Source organism: Gorilla gorilla, chromosome 8, assembly GCF_029281585.2.
Source record: "Gorilla gorilla gorilla isolate KB3781 chromosome 8, NHGRI_mGorGor1-v2.1_pri, whole genome shotgun sequence".
Classification (NCBI taxonomy): domain Eukaryota; kingdom Metazoa; phylum Chordata; class Mammalia; order Primates; family Hominidae; genus Gorilla; species Gorilla gorilla.
The window spans coordinates 112,630,238-112,650,691 of record NC_073232.2 but is presented as its reverse complement, the minus strand read 5'-3'; the positions used below and the strand labels follow the sequence as shown (position 1 = coordinate 112,650,691).

The 20,454-nt window shown below is 45.0% G+C and overlaps 1 protein-coding gene across 4 annotated transcripts; it reads right to left on the bottom strand.

Annotated features, from left to right (window-relative positions):
* Positions 1–5,590: 5,590 nt before the first annotated feature.
* LOC129524977 (uncharacterized) lies at positions 5,591–20,178 on the bottom strand. Of its 4 annotated transcripts, XR_008668971.2 has the most exons (4): positions 19,656–20,118; positions 12,846–12,972; positions 12,506–12,738; positions 5,591–5,908 (listed from the first exon to the last, which is right to left on the bottom strand). XR_008668971.2 is itself a non-coding variant. In XM_063710419.1 (3 exons), exons 1-3 carry the CDS (start codon positions 19,719–19,721, stop codon positions 5,905–5,907), a joined length of 306 nt encoding a protein of 101 aa, XP_063566489.1. In that variant the 5' UTR covers positions 19,722–20,141; the 3' UTR covers positions 5,591–5,904. The 4 variants fall into 4 exon arrangements, 3 of the variants coding, with proteins under 3 accessions (XP_063566489.1, XP_063566490.1, XP_055208723.1); XM_063710419.1 differs by lacking the exon at positions 12,846–12,972 and having other exon boundaries at positions 5,591–5,911; positions 19,656–20,141; XM_063710420.1 differs by lacking the exon at positions 12,846–12,972 and having other exon boundaries at positions 19,656–20,107.
* Positions 20,179–20,454: the final 276 nt, after the last annotated feature.

The following is a 20,454-nucleotide window of genomic DNA, read 5'->3' as shown; positions in this document are numbered from 1 at the left end:
TCAAGACCAGCCTGGCCAACATGGTGAAACCCGTCTCTACTAAAAATACAAAACTTAGCTGGGCGAGGTGGCGGGCATCTATAATCCCAGCTACTCGGGAGGCTAACACAGGAGAATCACTTGAACCTGGGAGGCGGAGGTTGCAGTGAGCCGAGATCGTGCCACTGCACTCCAGCCTGGGCGACAAGAGCGAAACTCCATCTCGAAAAAAACCCAAAAAACAAAACAAAAAAAACCCAACTCAATAGAAGGTTTGTAAGATGAAGTTCAGGGAATCTAGAAAGCCAAGCGAAAGTAAAAGGCATGGAAAATAATATAGGAATTTTTAAAAATAGAGAATCAATTCTGAAGATGCAAGAGAGAGAACAAAGAAAATGGAAGAGGAAGATGAAATCATCAATTAATCACAAAAATCCTTAGAAATGAAGGAAAAGCATTTCTAGATTGAAATGGACTAGGAAACGTCTTTGATAATGGATGGAAATGGATCCATACCAAAGCACATCATCATGAAATTTTGGGAAACCAAGAACAAAGAGAATATCTTTAAAATATGCCTTTTTCACAAGACTAATAAAGAATGAGTTTCTCAGCTGGGTGTGGGGACCCACACCTCTAATCCCAGCAATTTGGGAGGCCAAGGCAGACGGATCACTTCAGGCCAGGAGCTTGAGACCAGCCTGGCCAACACTGTGAAACCCCGTCTCTACTAAAAGTGCAAAAATCAGCCCAGCGTAGCAGTGCATGCCTATACTTCCAGCTACAGGTTGAGGCACGAGAATCACTTGAACCTGGGAGGCGGAGGTTACAGTGAGCCGAGATCACGCCAGCACAGCACACTCTGGCCTGGGCAACATAGTGAGACTCTGTCCCAAAAAAAAAAAAAAAAAAAAAAATAGAATGGGTTTATCCAAAGCAAGGGAGTAAATCAAGAAAGAGGAACACAAAGGATCCAGGAACAGGGGATCTAACACAGGAGAGAACAAGGCTGAAGAGAATTCCCAGGACAAAAATTATGTATGCAACAGGTTGAGAGAGTAACCAGTCCAGATTGGAGCATGTGAGGGGGCTCCAGGAGAGATTTCTTCAAGAAAATGAAATTGAAAAAATATCTGATGTGACCAAGTGTATTGAGAAGAGATGTAGACAACTGGGGCGGAGGTTGAGTTAAATTAATATATTAAGTACATAGAAAAATGCAACTATTAGGTCCAAAAAACACAAAAAGTTATGCAAGAGAGAAACATTACTCAGCTTACTTGGGTACATTACTTCGCTTATTTGTGAACAATATTTGCATAGTCACAGCAATATAAACACTGACTTTTTTTTTTTTTTTTCTGGAGACAGAGTCTTGCTCTGACTCCCAGGCCAGAGTGCAGTGGCGTGATCTCAGCTCACTGCAACCTCCGCTCCCCGGGTTCAAGCAATTCTCTGCCTCAGCCTCCCTAGTAGCTGGGATTACAGGCACCGCCACAACGCCCAGCTAATTTTTGTATTTTTAGTACAAAAATTTAGTAATTTTGTATTTTTAGCTCAAGCTAGGCTGGTCTTGAGCTCCTGACCACCGTGATCCACCTGCCTCAGCCTCCCAAAGTGCTGGGATTACAGGTGTGAGCCACCACACCCGGCCAACACTATTTAATTAACTGAATTTTTTACAACACAAGTGTATTGAGAGGACAGAGAAAGTGAAGCTTGCAGATACTATGTGAATGAGTGAGGATGTGGTAGGGATGGCAATGGTGATGGTGAAAAAGATAAAATTCTCATCTTCTCTGGTGAGAAGTTCATAAATAATGTAAACATGTTTAAATTAATACCTAGTCATATAAGCCTTTAGAGATAAGTCATTTAGAGATACAGAGGTAAATGCCAGAAGGTTCCATTAAGAGAAGTTGAAAGTGGTTACCTTTGAGGAGCTGAAAACGGTGAGGAGAGGAGGCCAGGGCACTGCTATTTCAAAACAAGCCATATGGCAGGGGTTGGGGAGTGGGGGAGATGGAGACAAGCCTTATAAGGCCATTTAACTCTTTAAATCATGTACAAGTATAACTTAGATATAAAATAAGAACAAAATACAAGGAGACTATAGGAGACCTTTCCAAGTGAACAGAGCCCATGGGAGGCCCCCACCCCCAATCTATTTCTATGACATTGTCTTATGTGATATCCCACCAATCTTCCCCCAGCCCAGCACTCAAACAAGGGTGCTGACAAGAGCAGAAGGGAGACATTGGTTGAGTCTGGATCTGCCCTGTCAGGCTCTTGTTAGAAGCCCAAGTCAGCAGCCCATTAACACTAGATTACTTCTCTCTAGGCAAGTTAAAGATTTTTCTACTGAAATTACAAATACCAAAACCAGACTGACTCAATCCTAATGTGTTTCTTCTTCCTTACATTCCACTGAACATCTTGATTCCAAAACCCATGATTCTAAACACACCTTCTGCTCCTTTCTTGAGGTTTTCCTCCGTTCATTGCTAGAATGGCCTTGGGGTCCATCTGCCTTTGGTAGCACTCACACTTGCCAAGTCTTTTAACACTTGGGTAACAAACTATGTTGTTACCCTTTCACCTCACTCTCTTGCCTTCACTGAGGATAAAAGGCAGAGGTACTATTAGCTGTGCTTTTTTTTTTTTTTTTTTTTTTTTGGTGAAGAATATTACCTTTACCTAACAAATTCTACAATATTTTTCCTTTTCCTTCACTGGCTATTCTACTGGCTCTGATTCTAAGGCTGGTCCATGACATAAATAAGGAACTGTTTGGGGAACAAAGATGGAATGACCTTGGTAAACCAGTCGTGCTCATCCACTCACTGCATAGTACTCAAGGGAGAAGAATGTCTCATTTCAGATTAGTTCAAAACAAAACATTTCACTTTGTCCTTGTCTCTGACCTAGACAACCCTCTTATCTGTGATAAAGAAGGCATGCTTATGCTATTTTCCACTAAATAAAGCTAGAAGAGATATTTAATATCTTGGAAGACTGAATTGGGATTCATAAAGCTCTCAATAGGTTCCAAAGTTAGAATTAACAAATAAATGAAATTTACCAGGGAAATATATATATATTATATATAAAATTATATATATATTTATATATAAAATTATATATATGTTTATATATAAAATTATATATATATATGTTTATATATAAAATTATATATGTTTATATATAAAATTATATATATATATATTTATTGAGATGGAGTCTTGCTCTGTCGCCTAGGCTGGAGTGCAGTGGCGCAATCTCAGCTCACTGCAACCTCCGCCTCCTGGGTTCAAGCCATTCTCCTGCCTCAGCCTCCCGAGTAGCTGGGACTATAGGCGCATGCCACCCTGCCCGGCTAATTTTTTGTATTTTTAGCAGAGACAGGGTTTCACTGTGTTAGCCAGGATGGTCTCGATCTCCTGACCTCATGATCCACCTGCCTTGGCCTCCCAAAGGGCTGAGATTACAGGCGTGATGAACCCACCTGGCCAACCAGGGATATATTTAAAGTCCCATGCTTATGTTCAAAATATTAATTTCACAAACATAGGATAAGGAAGACTTAGCTTAACAGTTCAAGTGAAAAAGGCTATGAGTCTTGGCTGACTACAAACTTAACAAGTTGTTTTTTTATTTTTATGTTTATTTTTATTAGTTTTTTAGGCTTAATGAGTTGAGAGCAGGAAGTGGCTAGGGAGTGACTACCAAAATGTAAATACTTCTCTTTTTACCTCTGACAACACAGGCAAGATTGAGTGCATCTATCAGTTCACGAATAAATATTTACTGAGGATCTGCTATGTGTCTAGTATGAGGAAGGGGCTGTGGCAATAGAACAAAAGGAAAAACCCAAGGATCTTTGAACAGGTTGGACAGACAACATATACATAAAACAATAGCAGTGATGATCACTTACATTTCAATAGTGCTTTAATTTATTATGTCTTTCATTTATACCACCTCTTTGTACTTCATAGCTGCCCTATGAGGTAGTAAGTCAACTACAGTTATCATTTTATTTATTTATTTTTTAATTTTTGAGACGGAGTCTCACTCCGTCACCCAGGCTGGAGTGCAGTGGCGCAATCTTGGTTCACTGCAACCTCTGCCTCCTGGGTTCAAGTGATTCTCCTGCCTCAGCCTCCCGAGTAACTGGGATTACAGGCGCATGCCACCCCACCTGGCTAATTTCCATATTTTTAGTAGAGATGGGGTCTCACTGTGTTGGCCAGGCTGGTTGCGAACTCCTGGCATCAAATGATCTGCCTGCCTCAGCCTCCCAAAGTGCTGGGATTACAGGCATGAGCCAAGCCCGGCCAGTTATCATTTTAAAGATGAGAAAACTGAGGCTGAGAGAAGTTAAAGCAGTGATTCTCAAATGTTTAGCTCTCAACCCCTTTATATCCTTAAAATTATTTAGGTACCTCACACTACATACAAAAATGAAATCAAAAGGGATCGAAGACCTAAATGTAAGAGCTGTAATTATAAAACTCTTAAAAGAAAACTAAGTGTAAATCTTTGTGACCTTGAAACAGACAATGGCTTCTTTAATGTGACACCAAAAGCACAAGAAACAAAATAAAAAACGGATAACTGGACTGCATCAAAATTAAAAAGTTTAATGCTTCAAAAGATACTAGCAGCGAGGTGTGGTGGCTCACGCCTGTAATCCCAGCACTTTGGGAGGCTGAGGTGGGAAGATTGCTTGAGTCCAGGAGTTTGAGACCAGCCTGGGCAACATAGTGAGATCTCATATCTACAAAAAAAATTTTTTAAATTAGCCAGGCTTGGTGGCACACACCTGTGATCCCAGCTACTTGGGAGGCTGAGGCAGGAGGATTGCTGTGGCCTGAGAAGTTGAGGCTTCAGTGAGTTGTGTTCAGGCCACTCCATTCAAGCCTGAGCAACTGAAAGAGACGTCTCCAAAAAAAAAAAAAAACATAAAATAACAATAAAAACCTATTACTATTATAACAGTTTTTTAAAGGAAAATAACTATTTTCCAAAGCAAACAAATATTTAGTGAGATGAGAGTCATTCTACATTTTTACTAATCTCATTAATGTCTGACTTAATAGAAGACAGCTGGATTCTCATATCTATTGCCATATGTTGTTTGGTTGAAATAGATGAAGAAAATCTAATCTCATTCAAATATGTAGTTGCAAAAAGGAGGAGGATTTTTTTTTTTTTCTTTTTGAGATAGAGTCTCACTCTGTCACCCAGGCTGGAGTGCAGTGGGCCAATCTCGGCTTCCTGCAACCTCTGCCTCCCAGGCTCAAGCGATCTTCCTGCTTCAGCCTCACAAGTAGCTGGGAATACATGCACATGCCACCACGCCCAACTAATTTTTGTATTTTGGTAAAGATGAAGTTTCACCATGTTGTCCAGGCTGGTCTTGAATTCCTGGATTCAAGTGATCCATCCACTTTGGCCTCCCAAAGTGCTGGGATTATACATGTGAGCCACTACAGGGAGAAGGATTTCAATAGATAATTGTGGATATTCTTCTTTGATACTACACTAAAACTCAACAAGTGTAGTGTCACGCACGTCCTTGTGAAGAGACCACCAAACAGGCTTTGTGTGAGCAGCAGGGCTGTTTATTTCACCTGGGTGCAGGCAGGCTGAGTCCAAAAAGAGAGTCAGCAAAGGGTAGTGGGATTATCATTAGTTCTTATAGGTTTGGGATAGGCGTACAAAGTACATTCTCAAGGGCGGGGGAAGAATATATGGTATCAGTTAGCGTGGGGCAGGAACAAGTCACAATGGTGGAATGTCATCAGTTAAGGCTACTTTCACTTCTTTTGTGGATCTTCAGTTGCTTCAAGTCATCTGGATGTACACGTGCAGGTCACAGGGGATTTGATGGCTTAGCTTGGACTCAGAGGCCTGACACTCCTATCTTCTTATATTAATATGAAAAACAAAACAAAATAGTGGTGAAGTGTTGAGGCAGCGAAAATTTTTGGGGGTGGTATGGAGAGATAATGGGCGATGTTTCTCGGGGCTGCTTTGAGTGGGATTAGGGGCGGCATGGGAACCTAGAGTAGGAGAGATTAAACTGAAGAAAGATTGGGGGATAAGGGGTGATATTGTGGGCTTGTTAGAAGGAGTATTTGTCATATAGAATGATTGTTGATGGCCTGGATGCGGTTTTGTATGAATTGAGAAACTAAAGAGAAGGAAGACACAAGGTCCGAATAAGAGAAAGAGAAAAATAGGTATTAAAGGACTAAGAATTGGAAGGACCCAGGACATCCAATTAGGGAGTGCCCAGGGGGGTTCAGCATAATTATTTGCTTGGTTGGCGAATTTTTGGGCTCTATCCTTGAGTTTTTTTATGTTGTCATATACCAGGCCAGATTGATTTAGGTAAAAACAACACTCTTCGTTTAAAAATATACAGGGTCCTCTTTTTTTAGCAGTGAGTAAGTCGAGGCCTTGGCGATTTTGGAGGAAAGAGAAATGCAAAGCCAGCAGTTGTTTGTTAAAGAAGGATTAGAAGGCCGGGCATAGTGGCTCACGCCTGCAATCCCAGCACTTTGGGAGGCTGAGGCGGGCGGATCGTGAGTTCAGGAGATGGAGACCATCCTGGCTAACACGGTGAAACCCCATCTCTACTAAAAATACAAAAAATTAGCCAGGCATGGTGGCAGGCACCTCTAGTCCCAGCTACTTGGGAGGCTGAGGCAGGAGAATGGTGTGAACCCAGGAGGCGGAGCTTGCAGTGAGCCAAGATCACACCACTGCACTCCAGCCTGGGGGACAGAGCAAGACTCCATCTCAAAAAAAAAAAAAAAAAAAAGAAGGATTATAAATGGGGCTAGGAGAGAGTGAGATTGATAGTGTGGTGGAGATAGCTGGGGAGAGGTAGAGGGTGGCATAAGATCAGGAACCAGAATAAGAATGAGTATAAAAGTAAAGAATAGGACTTCATCAGGGTGAAAGTATCAGAAGGTACCTTGCCATTGAAGATCTATCCACTTCAAGAGAGCCTTAAGGGTGGTGTTTTGAGGTAAAACCAGGAGCCACTAAATACCAAGAGGCTGAGAAGCTGCTTGGGTGATTTGACTAATAAAGACCGGTCCATTTTCACACTGTATAGAGGTGGCAAGGCCAAACGGAGGAATTATGTCTGACAGAAGGGAAGAAATGACCGTGGCGGCCTTCTCACACCCTGTGGGAAAGGCCTGTACCCATCCAGTGGAAGTGTCTACCCATACCAAGAGGTATTTTAGTTTCCTGACTCGGCACATGTCAGTAAAGTCAATTTGCCAGTCCTGGGCAGGGGCAAATTCCCCAGCTTGATGTGTAGGGAAGGGAAGGGGCCTGAACAATCCCTGAGGGATAGTAGAATAGTAGATGAACACTGAGAAGTGATTTTCTTGAGGACAGATTTTCACGATGGAAAGGAAATGAGAGGTTCTAAGAGATGGGCTAGCGGCTTGTAACCTACACGGAAGAGGTTATGAAATGACGACAGAATAGAATGGGCCTGTGAGGCTGGAAGGAGATATTTTCCTTGATCCAAGAACCATTTGCCTTGTGTGGGAAAAGATTGATACATGGAAGTTTCAATGAGGGAGTAGGTGGGAGTGACCGATGAGAAGGAGAAAAACTGGCCCTGAGGGACAGAAGTTGGAATGCTAGCTGCTTCTTTAGCTACCTTATCAGCATAAGCGTTGCCCTGAGTGATGGGACCTGATGCCTTTTGATGGCCCTTGCAGTGAATGACTCCAGCTTCCTTTGGAAGTAAAGCAGCCTTGAGAAGAGTTTTTATTAAAGAGGCACTAATGATGAAGGACCCTTGCATAGTGAGGAAACCTCTTTCAGCCCATATAACGGCATGGCAGTGGAGGATATGAAAGGCATATTTAGAGTCAGTATAAATATTGACGCGTAGTCCCTTTGCAAGAGTGAGGGCCCGAGTTAAGGCAATGAGTTTGGCTTGCTGAGAGGTAGTGGAGCGGGGCAGAGCGGTAGCCTCAAGGATAGATGTGGAAGATAGTATAGCATAGCCTGCCTTTGCCGGTGAATGGCGATTAGGCCTGGTGGAACTGCCATCAATAAACCAAGTGTGATCAGGGTGAGGAACAGGAAAGAAGGAAATATGGGGAAATGGAGTGAATGCCAGGTGGATCAGAGAGATACAGTCATGGAGGTCAGGTGTGGTATCAGGAATAATGTGGGAGGCCGGATTGAAGTCCAGGCCAGGAACAATGGTAATTGTGGGAGACTCAACAAAGAGTGAGTATAGGCTGGGTGTGGTGGCTCATGCCTGTAATCCCAGCACTTTGGGAGGCCGAGATGGGCAGATCACTTTAGGTCAGGAGTTCAAGACCAGCCTGGTTAACATGGTGAAACCCCATCTCTACTAAAAATACAAAAAATTAGCCGGGTGTGGGGCACACACCTGTAATCCCAGCTACTCCAGAGGCTGAGGCAGGAGAATCGCTGGAACCTGGGAAGCGGAGGTTGCAGTGAGCCAAGATTGTGCCACTGCATGCCAGCCTGGGAGACGGAGTGAGACTCTGTCTCAAAAAAGAGTTGAGTATAGCTGAAGGAGCCAGGGAGTGGAAAGTATATGCGTCAGGTATGAGGAAGAAAATAGATTTTGGAAGTTATGAGAACTGTAGAGAGTGAGTTGAGCATAATGTGATTTTGAGGGCCTCTAAAAGTATCAAAGCAGCGGCAGCCACCACACACAGACATGAGGGCTAGGCTAAAACAGTAAGGTCAAGTTGTTTGGACAGAAAGGCTACAGGGCATGCTCCCGGCTCTTGTGTAAGAATTCCGACCACACAGCCCTGCACTTTGGCTGTGTGTAATGAAAAAGTTGGGATGAGTTAGGGAGAGCTAGTGTGGGAGCAGCTTTTAGGGCTGTTTTTTAAGGAATGGAAAGGGGAGTGGGGAAAGGATTTAGGATTTATGGGGTCAGCTAGGTTTATCTAGAACAGAATAATGGGTTGTGGGAGGGAGGTATTGAGGATAGGAGGGTATATGGGTTTGGCACTATGGGGTGCATAGGCAAGACAATTTGGTTGATAAGGCACAGATCCTGAACTAACCTGTAAGACTTGTCTGGTTTTTGGACAGGTAAAATGGGGGAATTGTAAGGAGAGTTTATAGGCTTTAGAAGGCCATGCTGTAGCAGGCGAGTGATAACAGGCTTTAATCCTTTTAAAGTGTGCTGTGGGATCCTTTTAAAGTGTGCTGTGGGATGGGATATTGGCATTGAGTGGGGTAAGGGTGATTAGGTTTTAATGGGATGGTAAGGGGTGCATGATCGGTTGCCAAGGAGGGAGTAGAGGTGTCCCATACTTGTGGATTAAGGTGGGGAGATACAAGGGGAGGATGCGAAGGAGGCTTTGAACTGGGGAAAAGGGCGGCAATGAGGTGTGGCTGTAGCCCAGGAACAGTCAGGGAAGCAGATATGTCTTGACCTAATAAGGGAGCTGGGCAGGTAGGGATAACTAAAAGAGTGTATAAAAGAATGTTGTCCAAGTTGGCACCAGAGGTGGGGAGTTTTGACAGGTTTAGCAGCCTGGCCATCAATACCCGCAACAGTTATGGAGGCAAGGGAAACAGGCCCTTGAAAAGAAGGTATTGTGGAGTGGGTAGCCTCTGTATTAAGAAGGGGACAGACTTCCCCTTCACTGTAAGAGTTACCCAAAGCATCTGTGATGGTCCAAGAGGCTTCTGAGGCGATTGGGCAGCATCAGTCTTCAGCCGCTAAGCCGAGAACATCTGGGAAGGAGTCAGTCAGAGAGTCTTGGGCCAGAGTTCCAGCAGCTCTGGGAGTGGCTCCTGGGTGAGTTGGACAGTCTGATTTCCAGTAGGGTCTGGCACAGATGGGACATGGCTCAGGAGGAATCCCAGGCTGCAGGCATTCCTTGGCCCAGTGACCAGATTTCCAGCACTTGAAGAAAGATCCTGGGGGAGGCGGTCCTGGAGGAACACCTGGCTGCTGCGATTCAGGTGTTTTGAAGTTCTTGTGTGCTGGAGATGTGGCTGGGGTTTCTCTCACAGTGGAGGCAAGTAATTGCAACTCAGAAATATGCTGCCTCTACTCTATTACTGTACACCTTGAAGGTGAGGTTAATTAAGTCCTGTTGTGGGGTTTGAGGGCTGGAATCTAATTTTTGGAGCTTTCTCTAATGTCTGGAGCGGGTTGGGTAATAAAATGCATATTGAGAATAAGATGGCCTTCTGGCCCCTCTGGGTCTAGGGCGGTAAAGCATCTCAGGGTTGTTGCCAAATGGGCCATGAACTGGGCTGGGTTTTTATATTTGATGAAAAACAGCCTAAATGCTAACTGATTGGGAGAGGTCAGATGAAGAAAAAGGAGCATTAACCTTGACTATGCCTTCAGCTCCAGCCACCTCTTTTTTTTTTTTTTTTTTTTTTGCCTTGAAATGTTTTTAATAGAATTGGTCTAGCAGTCATTCAGGATTTCAGGGTCCCTGTCTGGACACTGCCAACCCACAGCTGGAGGGGCATTTAAGGCACATCATTTTGTGATTAGAATTACACAAAGTTTGATTAATATTACAGCTGCAAAATTAACATACACAATTTTCACTCATAATTTAAAATACTTTGTTTTGATGAAATGCTTTGCTTTCACAATAGAAGATCAATAGTACACAGTATATTGAACTCTGTAACAAAATTATTTTTTGAGAAATTCAGAAGTGAGAAATAGTGATTTCCTCAATTTGTTTATAGTCTTATCACAAAGTAGGCCAAAGTTCAGTATTAAATAAATAGATATCCTAATAAAAGTTTGTACAAGTCTTCCTAAGGAATTACATTCATAAGACTGTTTACCTTCTGTTTGACAGCAGTGACAGGAACGTGGGGATTCCCACTCATGACGAGTCCCTAGCACTTGGCTCCTAGCACCCACAGCCTAGGCGCACTGCATCACCTGGTGGGGTGCAGCCTGGGCTTCTGCGAGTGAGGTTTCCTCACCTGGAACTCTGGTTCCATGTTTGTGCTTAGCCTGTGCGATTCTGGTAAACACAGAAAACCTGCCTGCCCACCCCCAGTGCTGAAGACTGACTGGTCAAGGAGGTGTTAGTGAGAGTGTTGTGTTCACCATGTGGAGATCAGGCGGTGATTACCGCATCTTCTTTGCTGACTTTAGTAACTGGGTGTCCAGAGAGGAGTGACTGGGAGTGGCCGAGCGGTTGCCTGGACTCAGCTTCTGATTCTGCAGCCGGAAGTCAGATGCAGGCCGAAGGGTCAAGGGGAGTTGTTCAGCGCCTGGAATCGCCATGCACTGCGCTGTGGGCCGCATGACGCTCCTGCTGTGTTCTCCCAGGCACCGACAGGCACTTGAAAGGCAACTTTGCTCCTCTGGCCACTCGGAGACCTCTTGGCGGTGCAGATGGGACAAACTGGGGGCCTGTCAGAACACCCACTCATTCCAGGAAGGCCAGGTACCAGCCTGCTCTGATGAAGTCAGGATAGTCAGCCATCTCTTTAACAGGAAATTGTTGGGCAGATCAGGGAGAGCTAGTCGAGGAACGAAACTGTAAGCTGGACCAGGTGTGAGGAGGGGAGGTGATAAAAGGATTATAGGGTGGGGGAGCAGAGGCTAAGTGAGAATTGGGACCTGGCTCGGCCTGGCGAGGAGCAGCCTGGGGAGAAGGGGGGAGGTCAGATGAGCCCATAGAAAAGAAGGATTCAAAGGACTCGGAACTTGGGGTGGAGACCAAAGGAACAGACAGGAGAGAAAGAAGAAAGATTTGGGATGAGTCACATTGGGAGCAGAGACTAGGGAGGGACCGATGTGTAAAAGAATGCCTGGACATCAGGCACCTCAGACCATTTGCCCATTTTATGACAAGAATTATCTAGATCTTGTAGGATGGAGAACTCGAAAGTGCCGTTTTCTGGCTATTTGGAATCACTGTCGAGTTTGTATTGGGGCCAAGCGGTGTTGCAGAAGAAAATAAGACACTTAGGTTTTAGGTCAGGTGTGAGCTGAAGAGGTTTTAAGTTTTTGAGAACACAGGCTAAGGGAGAAGAAGGAGGAATGGAGGGTGGCAGGTTGCCCATAGTGAAGGAGGTAAACCCGAGAAAAGAGAGGGTAGAGACACGGAGAAGGTGGGTGGGGCAGCGGGGGGCATTGAGCAGCCCTGGGCTGCAATGTGGGTGAGCAGCCAAAGCAGGTGTCCCCGCAATTGACTTGTCACCAAGGGAATGTGGGTGAATGACCAAGGCAGGCATCCCCGTGGTGATCAGACACCAGTGGAGTGTGGGTGAATAATCAGGCAGGCGTCCCCACGGTGATTAAACACCAAGGGAAGACTGTCTTCCCGAGTCCGTGACTGACGCTGGAGTTTTGGGTCCACAGATAAAATGTGTCTCCTTATCTCTACTAGAGGGGAAAAAGAACGGGAATTGGAAGGACAGGGAGATTGAAGGGTAGTGAGAGAGGAAGATTGAAGGGTAGCGAGAGAGGCTGCAGAAGAGTGAAAAGACCACTTACCCGATTTGAAATTGGTGAGATGTTCCTTGGGCTGGTTGGTCTGAGGACCTGAGATCATAGGTGGATCTCCTCACGGAGTGACGGCGACAACAGGGGACTGGTCTCCCAGAGGAGTCCTCCTGTCCTGGGTCTTCAGCACCAAATGTCATATGCATCCATGTGAAGAAACCACCAAACAGGCTTTGTGTGAGCAACAAGGCTGTATATTTCACCTGGGTGCAGACGGGCTGAGTCTGAAAAAGGAGTCAACAAAGGGTGGTGGGATTATCATTAGTTCTTATAGGTTTGGGATAGGCGTACAAAGTACATTCTCAAGGGCAGGGAGAATATTACAAAGTACCTTCTTAAGGGCGGGGGAGAATATATCGTATCAGTTAGAGTGGGGCAGGAACAAATCTCAATGGTGGAATGTCATCACTTAAGGCTATTTTCACTTCTTTTGTGGATCTTCAGTTGCTTCAGGCCATCTGTATGTATACATGCAGGTCACAGGGGATATGATGGCTTAGTTTGGGCTCAGAGGCCTGACACGTAGTATCTTAAAGGTTAATTGCACTGGGAATTTGAAACCATATCAATGAATTTTTTGTATTTCATTACATTATAGTTCATTGGTCTAACTTGTGTTTCTTTTTTTTTGTTTTGTTCTTGAAACACGGTCTTACTCCATCACCCAGGCTGGAGGGCAGTGGCACAATCATAGCTTCCTGTAACCTCAAACTCCTAAGCTCAAGCCATCCTCCCACCGTAGCCTCCCAAGTAGCTAAGACTTCACGCGCATGCCACCATGCCTGGCTAATTCTCTTACTCTTATTATTTTTAGAGATAGGATCTTGCTGTGTTGGCCAGGCTGGTCTCAAATGCCTGGCCTCAAGTGATCCTCCAGCCTCTGCCTCCCAAAATGCTGAGATTAGAGGCATGAGCCACCACACCTGGCCTCATTTGCATTTTCAATGCACCTTTTATCCATGCATGATTTTGTAACATTATGTTTTGGTCATCTGAAAAGTATTGGTTCACTGAGTATGCAAATCTTCTAAAATGTTGGCACATTTTATTCTATAATATTTAAAAATTGACATTTGTGAACATCACCACTGATAGCATCAGAAGAGTCTTTAATTATTAGGAAGCTGTCAAGCTTAGTACCACATGCAAGATTACCACAGTTCTGAGTTTTGCTTGAAAGCTATTTTTTCTTTTCTTTTTTCTTTCTTTTTTTTTTGACGAGATCTTGCTCTGTTGCCTGGGCTGGAGTGCAGTGGCACAATCATGGCTCACTGCAGCCTTGGCCTCCCAGGCTTAAGTGCTCCTTCCACCTCAGCTGGTGCATGCCACCACACCTGGCTAATTTTTTTTTTCTTTTTGGAGAGACTGCCCAGGCTGGTCTCAAAATCCTGAGCTCAAGTGCTCCTCCTGCCTCAGCCTCCCTAAGTGCTGGGATTATAGGCATGAGCCACTGCCAAAAGCTCAAATTTTATCATTGGAACAAATATTGCAAGTTGTTACTTTGAAGTAACAATTTTACTTTATTAATGTTCTTGAAGCTGCAAAATACCAAAGTCTGAACAACCAGTTTGTCAGTCATTCTTTCAAACAAAAAGGATATTACATGAATAAAGGGGTTAATTCAGCTCACAACTATAATGATCACGCTAATGTTTTTCCTTAAGACAACCACTGTTCTTTGACATATAGCAGAAGTACTTTATAAGTACTTCCTATTTCCCATTTCATGCCACAGAATTTTTAAAAGGTGCTCTTAAGGATCAAAATTTAATAAATTAATAATTTTTATTTTATCAAGAACATCTTGGCTGGGCATGGTGGCTCACACCTGTAATCCCAGCACTTTGGAAGGCCAAGGTAGGTGGATCACCTGAGGTCAGAAGTTCGAGACCAGCCTGGCCAACATGGTGAAACTACTAAAAATACAAAAATTAGCCAGGCGTGGTGGCAGGCACCTGTAATCCTAGTTACTTGGGAAGTTGAGGCAGGAGAATCGCTTGAACCCAGGAGGCAGAGGTTGCAGTGAGCCAAGATCATTGCATTCCAGCCTGGGGGACTGAATTCCCCTCCAAGTGCAGGGCAGTGAGGAATGTAATGCCCACTGGTACAGTTTGGTGCTACTACCGTGATTCCTATCAAGGTGCAAAGAATTTCCCACCATCAGAAGAAATGTCAATGTGATGGTGAAAAAAGGCAAATAACGGCTTAATATCACCATGAACATCATTTTGGTCTTATGGATACCCTGAAAATTATTTGGGGTACGCTCAGGGGTCCATGGACTTACACATCGAAAACCTCTGCATAAATGCCTTTCCCCAAAGCCATACATCTATTAAGTAGTAGAACCAGTACTTGAAACTGGGTCACACTGACTCCTAGCCTAATGGTTTCTCTATTGTACCATAGTATGCAAAATGAATGATATAGATATGAAGTATAATAAGAACTAACATTAAGGGCCGGGCATGGTGGCTCACCCCTATAATCCCAGCACTTCGGGAGGCCAAGGTGGGCAGATCACGAGGTCAGGAGATCAAGACCATCCTGGCCAAGACGGTGAAACCCTATCTCTACTAAAAATAAAAAATTAGCCAGGTGTGGTGGGCACACATGTAGTCCCAGCTACTCGGAAGGCTGAGGCAGGAGAATTGCTTGAACCCGGGAGGCGGAGGTTGCAGTTAGCCAAGATCACGCCACTGCACTCCAGCCTGGCAACAGAGCGAGACTCTGTCTCAAAAAACAAAACAAAACAAAACAAAAAAGCTCACAATAAAACCAAATAATTAAATTTCTACCAGCGGCCTACTTAGAAATGCAATTAGTATTTATCAGCCAGGTATGATCACTTTAAGCTCACCTAGTCCAGATCATAAAGACAGCTTAAACAGATTTGATCAAAACCATGAAGAAATGGGAACTAACTTGACAATCAAAAGAGATGAGATTGACATCCATTCCATAGACTGAAAATAACATAACTCCTATTACCTTATGTTTGGTTGAAGAGCTTTGATGTGCTTTATATCATAGTCTTAAAACTAGGTGGAACCTAAGAGGTATCTAACCCATTATCTCATCCCATTCAGGAACATGTTTACAGAATCTTGGACGAGTTGAACAAATATGGTGAGAGAAGCAGCTTATTCCTCCCAAGACACTGTAGAACAGCTCAAGCTATTTGAGCTGCCTTCCTGTCCATAGCCATGCTTGCTCTCATTCCCACAGTTTTATTCCTTTATTCAACCCTCTGGACAATAAGGAATAGGTTTATTTCCTCATTTGTGTCATATTCTAAGTCAGCTACCAAGGTCCCTCATAAACCTTCCCCCCCTTTTTTTTTTTTGAGACAGCCTCGCTCTGTTACCCAGGTGGGACTACAGTGGTGTGATTGTGGCTCACCAAAGCCGCAACCTCTCAGGCTCAAGCAATCCTCCCACCTCAGCCTCCCAAGTAGCTGGGACCACAGACGTGTACCACCACATCCCACTAATTATTTTTTATTTTTTGTAGAGACAGGGTCTCCGTATGTTGTCCAGGCTGGTCTTGAACTCCTAAGCTCAAGCAATTCTCCTATGTTGGCCTCTCAAAGTGTTGGGATTATAGGCATGAGTCACCATGCCCAGAGCCCTTTTTCAGTCTTAAAGTTTTCAGTTTCTCAACTTTCCTTTTTGTCTGGACCCATTCTAGGGTCTTTTATTTGTTGGTGGTTTTGTTTTAGAGGCCCAGGTGTGGCCTTTACCCATACTCCGGGCCTTGCTCCCAGTCTCGCCTCCTCCGTGCTGTGGTCCTGGGTCATCCTTCCCTTCTCTACTGATTGAGCCCTTCTTATATTCCAGGCAGTATGCTCTGGTCTGCCATTTAATCCCCAGGACAACCCTGTGAAGTGGGTACCATCAACAGTCCCCCTCTTGTTAAAATTAAGGCATTCAGCTGGGCATGGTGCCGCATGCCTGTAATCCCAGCACTTTGGGAGGCCGAGGTGGGCAGATCACCTGAGGTCAGGAGTTTGAGACCAGCCTGGCCAACATGGTGAAACCCCGTCTCTACTAAAAATAGAAAAATTAGCTGGGCGTGGTGCTGCACACCTGTAATCCCAGCTACTCCAGGGGCTGAGGCAGGAGAATCACTTGAACCTGGGAGGTGGAGGTTGCAGTGAGCCGAGATCATGCCATTGCACTCCAGCCTGGATGACAGAGTGAGACTCAGTCTCTAAAAAAAAATAAATAAAATAAAAAATAAAAAATTAAGGAATTCTAGTTTGAGTGTAGCAGGACGAGCCGCAGACAAAACCCCTTAGACACCGAGTTAAAGAAGGAAGGGCTTTATTTGGCCAGGAGCATCGGCAAGACTCACATCTCAAAAAACCCAGCTCCCTGAGTGAGCAATTCCTGTCCCTCTTAAGGGCTGACAACTCTAAGGGGGTCCGCGTGAAAGGGTCGTGATCGATTGAGTAAGCAAGAGGTATGTGACTGGGGGCTGCATGCACTGGTAATTAGAACAGAACAGAATAGGACAGGGATTTTCACAGTGCTTTTCCATACAACGACTGTAATTTAGAGATAACATAACCGATTAGGTCAGGGGTCGATCTTTAACTACCAGGCCCAGGGTGTGGTGCCAGGCTCTCTGCCTGTGGATTTCATTTCTGTCTTTTAGTTTTTACTTCTTCTTTCTTTGGAGGCAGAAATTGGGCATAAGACAATATGAGGGGTGGTCTCCTCCCTTATGAGGATTTTGGATAATTGTACAGAGCTGTGTAAACATTACCTCAACAAATATATAGAACAGTTCCCTCATCCTAAAAGTTTCCTCATGCCTTTTTTTTTTTGAGACGGCGTCTCGCTCTGTCACCCAGGCTGTAGTACAGTGGTGCAATCTCAGCTCACTGCAACCTCCGCCTCTTGGGTTCAAGGGATTCTCCTGCCTCAGCCTCCTGAGTGGGTGGGACTACAGACATGTGCTACCACACCTGGCTAATTTTTGTATTTTTACAAAATACAAAAATTGTTCTATTTTGTATAACAATTATTGGCTAGGCTGGTCTCAAACTCCTGACCTCAGGTGATCTGCCTGCCTTGGCCTCCCAAAGTGCTGGGATTACAGGCATGAGCCACCCAGCCTTCTCACACCTTTTTGCAGTCACATATGTAATTTTTAAAAATGGTACAATTATATATATATATATATACTTTTTTTTTTTTTGAGATGGAGTCTCGCATTGTCACTTGGGCTGGAGTGCAGTGGCACAATCTCTGCTCACTGCAACATCTGCCTCCCAGGTTCAAGTGATTCTCCTGCCTCAGTCTCCCGAGTAGCTGGGATTACAGGCACCTGCCTCCATGCCGGGCTAATTTTGTATTTTTGGTAGAGACAGGGTTTCACTACGTTGGCCAGGGTGGTCTCAAACTCCTGACCTCGTTCGTGATCCACCTGCCTCAGCCTCTCAAAGTGCTAGGATTACAGACGTGAGCCACCGTGCCCAGCATATATACTATTTTTTAACCTGAGTGTTTCTAAGATGCATTGGGGGAAAAAAGATGCATTGAACATCTCTTTATGGCAATTATATAGTTTTACGACATAATTTTAATGGCTGTATTCTATCAAATGAATGCTTTATAATTTATTTAACCAATGTCCTACTGTTTTGTACATATATAAACAATGTCCTGCTTCCTCTTCCTGGAATTATTTTATTTCTATTACAGTATTGTAGTTTGCTTTTTTTTTAATTTTTCATATCTTTCTGATACTTCTTTGTCTGTTTTGCTAGCTCTGTGTCCTCTTTTTTTTTTTGAGACGGAGTCTCACTCTGTTGCCCAGGCTGGAGTGTAGTGGCACAATCTCAGCTCACTGCAACCTCTGCCTCCCATGTTCAAGCCATTCTCCTACCTCAGCCTCTCGAGAAGCTGGGATTAACAGGTGCCCGCCACCATGCCTGGATAATTTTTAATAGAGACAGGGTTTCACCATGTTGGCTAGGCTGGTCTTGAACTCCTGACCTCAGATGATCCACCCACCTCAGCCTCCAAAGTGCTGGGATCACAGGCATGAGCCACCACACCTGGCCTCTGTGTCCTCTTTCTACCTTCCCAAGATTCTGTACTTGAATCTTCTTTTTTTTTTTTTTTCTTTTGAGACAGGGTCTTGCTTTTGCTCTGTTGCCCAGGTTGGAGTGCAGTGGCACTATCTCAGCTCACTGCAGCCTAGACCTCCCCAGGCTCAGGTGATCCCCCCACCTCAGCCTCCCACGTAGCTGGAATTACAGGCATGTGTCACCACACCCGGCTAATTTTTGCATTTTTTGTAGAGTCGGGGTCTCATCATGTTGCCCAGGCTGGTCTCGAACTCCTGGGCTCAAGCAATCCTCCTACCTTGGTCTCCCAAAATGCTGGGATTACAGGCATGAGCCACTGTGCCCTGCCCGAATCTTCTTATTCTATAATTTCTCTTTAGGTCATCAATTTCTCTCCCGCTCCACTATAAACCCTTTGGATCTCATCTCTACTTTTTTTCTCGACACCAGATCCTAATTCCCAACTGTCTACTGGGTATTACATCCACAGGGATGTACTTCTTGCAATTCAAATGCCACATGTCAAAAACTGAACTCCTATTCCCTTTGCAAAATCTCTCTGCTTCTCTCTTTCTCTCTCCTTTTTGCTACCTATTTCAGGTAGGGGAAGTGCTGTCCTTCCAGCCACTCAGGCTAGAAACCTCAAGGTCCTCTTCTGATTGCTGTCCTCACTCATCTCACACATCCAGTCAATAAAGTGCTATTGATTCTCCTCCCAAATGCCTCTCAGCTTTTGCCCTTCCTTTCCATTCCCACCGTGACTATCCCAGCTTTTGAGGTCCCATGACTCTTCACCAGAGTGGTAACAATAGCTTCCCAACATCTCCCAGCCCCCATCCCCCCACTACTCTGCTCTGTTGCCATGAGAGTTAACTTTGCGAAACAGAGAGATTATTTTCCTCTCCTGCTTGAAAATATCTGATGACTTCTTATCACTTACAGAAGCAAGTCTAAACTTTCCACTGTCTCCTCCCACTCTCCCACCACACACCACCTTCCTGCGCCGGTTGCGTCAGCCTCGAACGTTCCTGAACGCTTTGCTGTTCCTGTGCTTTTACTCACGTTCTCCCCAGTGACTGCCCAATCTTTAGTGTGTTTTGCTGACTCCTGGCGCTCTGCCTTTTCCATAAGGGGCGTTTTTGCACGATTGCAGACAGGAATAAAAATGAGCTCTGCCTACTGGGCCGTCCTGGTTAGCAAGGTCTACACCACCTCAAAGGCAGCTATGGACTAAGAGCCCACAAAGAATCTCGGGTTATGAGGGAGGGGCTGGCCGTGGAGACGGCTAAAGCGCCTCATTTGTCTTCCCAGCAGGGAAGCGATGGGACCTCGGCGGGCAGGGAACGCGATCTCCACCCGTCTGGAAAACTCTCTGAGTTCTGGAGCACTGTTCGCGGCCGGACTGAGTGGCATGTCCGCATTTTCCCCATTCCAGGGTAGGGCAGACTGAGGTAGGAGAGCAGAGCCCCGAGGCCGACTCCCCGGAAAAAAAAAAAAAAAAAGGAAAAAAGGCTCCCGCCGACCTGTGATTCACAGGAGCAAGAGGCTGGAAGGACCGCGCCTCCTGATTGGAGCAGACAGAATCAGACAAGCTTGGGGGCCGCTGATTGGCTCCGGCGTGGTCAGGCGCTGGTGGGCTGTTGTAGGTGTAAATAGCTCTTGAAGGCCCGGGTCTGTGACCGGCAGTAACCCCTGCGAGAGTGGGTGGAGAGGGAGGCCCTTCCTCTCCATTCATGTCAGCTGCCAGCCAGGCCCGGGCAGGCCGGCCCTTTAGCGGAGGGGACTGGGCAGGACGAGGCGATGGGTGTCTTCGGAGATCTTAAGCTTGGGCTGAAAGTTAAACACTCACCCTCAGGGCTGA

Coding starts and splice junctions, on each gene's coding strand:
- LOC129524977 (XM_055352748.2), bottom strand. CDS start 19,721: ATGGAAAAGGCAGAGCGCCAGGAGTCAGCAAAACACACTAAAGATTGG. Junction 12,739..19,655: donor GGGCAGTCACTGGGGAGAAC/GTGAGTAAAAGC, acceptor CTCCTTTTTCAG/ACTCAGCCCGTCTGCACCCA.